The sequence below is a fragment of the Pundamilia nyererei genome, unplaced genomic scaffold, assembly GCF_000239375.1.
Source record: "Pundamilia nyererei isolate P.nyererei 1_Seehausen unplaced genomic scaffold, PunNye1.0 scaffold00145, whole genome shotgun sequence".
Classification (NCBI taxonomy): Eukaryota; Metazoa; Chordata; class Actinopteri; order Cichliformes; family Cichlidae; genus Pundamilia; species Pundamilia nyererei.
The window spans coordinates 119961-125870 of record NW_005187546.1 but is presented as its reverse complement, the minus strand read 5'-3'; the positions used below and the strand labels follow the sequence as shown (position 1 = coordinate 125870).

General features: G+C 37.1%; 1 protein-coding gene across 1 annotated transcript; it reads left to right on the top strand.

Moving 5' to 3' along the window:
- The first annotated feature begins 1340 nt into the window (after positions 1-1340).
- Positions 1341-5188, top strand: LOC102197513 (perforin-1-like). Its single transcript, XM_013913698.1, has 9 exons — positions 1341-1382; positions 2630-2908; positions 2998-3077; positions 3374-3386; positions 3710-3867; positions 3946-4084; positions 4210-4290; positions 4969-5089; positions 5178-5188. The coding sequence occupies exons 2-9, from the start codon at positions 2645-2647 to the stop codon at positions 5186-5188; spliced, it is 867 nt and encodes a 288-aa protein (XP_013769152.1). The 5' UTR covers positions 1341-1382; positions 2630-2644.
- Positions 5189-5910: the final 722 nt, after the last annotated feature.

Genomic DNA, 5910 nt, shown 5'->3' with positions numbered 1-5910 from the left:
ACCAGACAGGATGTTTTGCACAACACCAGTTTTCACCCCAAGGTTTTGAGGACATGTTCTATTCAGCTGTCTGTAAACTTAAGCCCCATCTACAGCCTGACACTGAAACAGGAGAAGAAACCAGTGCTGTGAAACTCATCCTGGTTTTTACACTGAAAAAGTCACAAGCATCTCAGTTTAGCAACTATCAACTGTTACATCACAGCTGATGAAAGTTGAGTCATTTCTCCTTACTTTTGATTCATAGCACTGTAATATAAACTGGATCACACAATGGTTCATGCGTGATAATAAATTGGTACAATACAGTCACTCTACCCTAAATATGTTGTCAGAGACTGGGTGGGTATTAAAAGGTAAATAGGATTATAAATTGTATCAATAATGCAAAATATTGTATCAACTATTGTAACTGAATTCCTTGGAAATGTTAAATACAGAGTTAAAAAGTTTTGTATTTACTAATTAGATTGTGTAAAACGTCATTCTGACTTAACTCTGCTTTTAAGTCAGTTTAGTTTTAGGTTGTTTCCAAAGTGGATTTTCTTGTTTCAGTTTAGTTTTTATTGTTTGAAATGTTTTTGTTTTACTTTATTAGTTTCTGTGTTTATTTTGTTCTTTATCATTTATTATTTATTATTAGTTTTATTATTGGATGAAGAGTTCAGTACAGCCATTACGTCTTGAAAACAGTTGACTGCAGTCTTTTAGCTAAAGTCTCAATGAACACATTTAAAGCCTCATTAGGGAAGTTGTGATTAAATCCTTACCAAACTAACAGATGGTAAAACTAAAAATATTCCCTATATTTATTTTTTATTTTATTTTGCTTTTTTAGTTCTCTAATCTTACAAAATGGTTTCAGTTAATTACATTTTCAGAAATGTCAAAAGTCTAGTCTAGTTCTTATTTTTATTTTAGTTAATTAATATGTTTTTTCACATTACAAGTTTATTCACATAAAAAAAAAAATCATTATTATGATTACTGGTGGCCATTTTGAAAAGAAAACTTAAATGAAAGACCAATTAACTAGTGCAAATGAAAGAGCCAGTGTGACACGCGCACACACACACACACACACACACACACAGTGCAAGGACTTTTTTAGTCTTAAGATGTTCACTGTTCATCGACCTGCAATTCACTTTTTCTTTAAATTGAAGTATCTGAGAGGAAACAACTTTGAGACAGCAAAAATCACTTTAAAAAAATTCAATGAATGTAAATATCCTGAGTGACGCAAGCGTTAATTTGAATGCTGCTGTTGGACTTTAACACCTGTGGCAGACTTTAAATTCTGCCGCTGCTGCAGTTCACGAACAGAATTTCACTTTGCATTTGGATGCGTTTTTCATAACAGCTTGCCAGTTCATGAGAACGTGAGTACTAATTACATTTATTTAAGTTATTTATTAGCACACATAACCTCATTCTGAGTGGTTCTCTGGCAAGTGGAAGGATATTAACAAAATAAAGGGATTTTTGCCTTCCAGTAGAACTGCTAACGAGCTGGATCTGGAATTTGGGTGCGCTTCAGGTTTGGTGGTGGGTTGTTGGATCCACTGCCAGTAGTCCAGTGGATCACTCCTCAGGCAAATCCTTCGCTCCACACTCAGCCGAGTCTACCACACTTGATCTGCCGGCCAGCACTGCAAATTTACCTCTCAGCCAATCATATGCCAACTTGGCCTGACCTGGCTCCATGTCTTTGGGCCAAGTGTTTTTGTTCTGGCACGCAATGTTAGGCTCACAACAGATAAAATGTTGTTATCTGTAGCTTTAGCTGAGAACAGTCTGAACCGATTACAACAGCGTGACTCTTAGTGAAAGACTCAGGGTTTCAAATGGACCTGCCAGGAGTCCAGACTTATCACCCAAAGCAATGCAAAAAATGGCGAGGAGATGCCAAACTATCTGGCAGCAGAAACCCTTTCAGAAAATATGACAAAACCAACTAGTGAACAAAAAATATTTGGATTTCAAAACTCAAAAACAAAGAGTGCTATTGAAAGATGAGGTGATGCAACACAATGCTGCATGTGCTGTCCATAATTTTTTAACACGTGTTTCTGGCATGAAAGTAAATTTTATATTTTTTTACATAAAACATTTCTCAATCTTTTAAATATGGTACATTTACTATTTTCAGTTAAGCATAGAGTTTAAATGGTATTCACTCTGCTTTCATTAAATTGTACACAGCTTCCCAGCTGTTTTGGAAATGGATTTGAACTATTGTTACAAATACAGTGAAAAGATTAAAATATTTTTTCATATACAGGATAATATGTTTAAATTGAGCTTAAGCTTAGTTTGGTTTCAGCACACCCTTTTTCATCTATAACAGCTTCAACTCTTCTAGGAAGACTTTCCACCATGTTTGAAGTGCTTTTATGGTCATTTATATCCAATCTTCCAGAAATGCATTTGTCAGACACCGACTTGCAGTATCTGCTCTAATTCAACCCAAAGATGTTTTATCAGAAAAATAATCCCACAAATTTCAACTTTAGTATATTTCATAGATATGCATTTTTGGGTACAAAACTAAAGTTACGAAATATGTGTTGCTGTCTAAAAGAAAATATGGAGCTAAATGAAAATCCTTCTCTCTCCCACCTTTCAGTCTGTGACTGCAGCCATGCTCTTCTTTTCAACCCCACCTCCTCTCTGCCTGATCCTCCTTCTGTCATACATCTCCCCTGTTCTCTCCTGTCAAACTGGGAACAACAGCGAGTGCGAGTCTGCTCCCTTTGTACCAGGTCACAACCTGGTGGGGGAGGGATTCGACTTGGTCACCTTGAGACGAAAAGGAGCCTATGTGGTTGATGTGAGGACCTACATGACTCCAGATGGCCACTGTACTCTCTGTACCAACCCCCTTCAAGGCAACAGGCTGCAGAAAGTAAAATAAATAATTCTGTGCAGTGAGTTAAACATGGCTTACACATAGCTTGTACTTATTAATCATGGTATTCTGTCTTCTATTTTCAGGTGCCAGTCTCTGTAGTGGACTGGCGTGCATTCAGCCAGTGCAGCACTCCGGTTGACAGCAGTGTACACGACAATGTTGGGTATAGTATTATAACATGTTCTAATTACTAAAAGACTAACAGCCTTCGTGTCTTTTATGTAACACAGACTTGTGCCTCACCATAAAAGCTGGCATCAAATTTGCCATGGACAAATAAAATAATGTAACAATATTCTTCTGGATCCTAATTTGTCTTTAATATCTTTAATAAAGTGTAAAAGCTAAATGTCCCATTAACATCCTCTGTTGATTTATGAACAGAAAATTTGATAAACTGTTTGAAGAAATCAGTAGTGAAATTTAACAGAGATCCCTTCCTTTGCATTGTATCCACAGCTCAGTGATGAAGGTATGAAACATATTACACCTATTATTGACATACAATTAATACTTTAGTCAATTAAATAATAAAACACAGCTTGCTGATTTTTTTTAATCTCCAGCATGGCACTAAAGAAAACATGAAATCTTAAATAATTCATATCTCAACATATTATATTTCACCCAATGCTAAAACGTATCTGTTGTTAAATGAAAAATATACTTTTCTTTTAATAATGTGATCAGGAATCCATGACAAATGAGATACATACAACAAAGGAACCTAGAAAAAAAAGAAGTGATTATGTTACGTTCCCCTAATTGATGTAACTTATAATGTATGTAATGCAGGCTATGCTTGATCACGATGGCCTAAATTTGAATATAGTTCTGGGTGATCGCTTGTTTGTGGGCGGAACACGTTCCGAAGCATTTAAATTTGCTGTAGCCAGGGCTGAAGAGGATCGGTACACCTTCAGTGTACATGGCATCACCTGCAAATATTATAGGTAGGCTCTGAAAATAAGTTCCTGTCAGTTAGTTTGTTTCAGTTAAGATAATTACCTAATTAGTCTCTTTGTGTCTAGTTTCCGTGTAGCAAGCAGACCACCTTTAAGCCCAGAGTTCAAGAGGGATGTGGACAATCTGCCAAGTCACTACAATTCCTACACCAGCGATCAGTATGACAGACTGATAAAAACCTATGGCACGCACTACATCCACAAGGTTAAGACACACACGCACGTGCGCACGCACACACACACGCACGCACGCACGCACACACACACGCACACACACACACACACACACACACTTTTTTTTAAAGATAACAATATTGTACCAAATTGCAGGTTTTCCTTGGGGGCCAACTAAGGAGAATCACAGCTGCACGAACCTGTTTGTCCACCCTGAACAAGCTCAACTCACATGAGGTACATGTACATGAAGCAGATGTGCCTGCCCACAGACTGCACACACTCCACTTACACACATTAGGTTACCACTGCCATGAAAGACCCGGTGCGCACAGATTTACAGTGATGGCAGTTTCATGAAAATCCTCTTTGTCTAGTCGATGATTAAACTAAATTGTTTAAATTACATTTAATCATTGTGGAATTTCACATCCAACAAATCCAACTATGAATAGTGGTGCACATTGAAAACAATGCAAGCTCAATAATAATGGATTTTAGTTCTGTATGTAATTGTTCTTTGCCCTCAGTAACCTTATTAAAATTTTTTATTCTAAATAAAGTATAAGTAGATCAGTTAGACCTTCAGTTAGATGATCTTTTCAAGACAAAATATACTGCATTCTGTCATATAACATGCTCAGTATGATGAAGGAAAAAACATCTTCTGCTATAAAACAAGATAAACTGGATCAGATCAAAACATAAATGTCTTTAATTTTCTGCATTGCTTCCTGACTGAAGAATTGTAAAATTTTATTATGTCTATAGTTAAATATCTACTATTTTACCAAAAATCTTCTTCTAGCTGCCAATGATAAGTGGTGGAGAAAACCATTATTTTAGGAAAAGCAGCAATAAAATACCAAAGTATAGCTATTAAATATACATGGCATTTGTGTTTCTCTCTTTCAGGTTCACGCCTGTTTATCGAAGGGATTTTCGGTCGGCTTGGGGAAGGAAAAATTATATAGTGTTGAACAGTCTTGTATGAAGGTCCTACAAAACCAGGATTACACTACTAGGTATGGTGCTGGTCTCCATCAACACCACACTGAGGTGATAGGAGGCAATGATTGGTCAGGGGATTTTGCCCTCAATGTTGATGACTCCGTGGGCTTCAGAAACTGGCTGAACAGCTTGAAGAATCTCCCAGATACTCTTTCGTACTCCCTTCTGGCACTGTATGAGCTGATGCCAACTGAGGCAAAAAAGGAGGGGGTAAAGACTGCCTTGAATGAGTACTTATTTGATAACATCGCGTTTTCCTTAGAAAAAAACCCAACTTGTCAGGACCTTGCTAACCTGGATACAAAGTGCTGTCCTATAAAGCATAAGAGGGGAGTACTGGTTGTGAACAAAATTCAAGCCTGGGATCTGTCGGGAGACACTTGGGGTACGTCTGACAGGTGAGTAAGCTGAGGTCAGGATCTGAAAGTTGATAGTATGTTTTTAAATTCTCAGAATACCAGGACATCTTGAGTTGTTTCCTTATCCAAAACCAGGATAATTAAATTCACAGTTTGTGTCCCTGCAGAAGGACTGGCCTGTATCCCACCTCAGTGGGCTCACATCTCATGTGCTACCCACTGCTTTGGCACGATGCTTTGCCCTAATAATATGCCCTAATAAATATAGGAAAGTACAAGGAGCATCATTTTGGTTCAGTTTCAAGAATTCAGCTACTTGAATCATTGTTAAAATCATCTGTAATATATATATATGTACTGAGATTGTAGATTACATTTGTGTAACTATAGTCACCAGGGAGAATCCTGTACTGTTTGTTAGGAACATTTGGGGCTAAAATAGATAAATGATCTACACAGCTTGAATTGGTAGTTATATCCAGTCTAT

Coding starts and splice junctions, on each gene's coding strand:
- LOC102197513 (XM_013913698.1), top strand. CDS start 2,645: ATGCTCTTCTTTTCAACCCCACCTCCTCTCTGCCTGATCCTCCTTCTG. Junction 2,909..2,997: donor AAGGCAACAGGCTGCAGAAA/GTAAAATAAATA, acceptor TTCTATTTTCAG/GTGCCAGTCTCTGTAGTGGA. Junction 4,085..4,209: donor GCACGCACTACATCCACAAG/GTTAAGACACAC, acceptor ACCAAATTGCAG/GTTTTCCTTGGGGGCCAACT.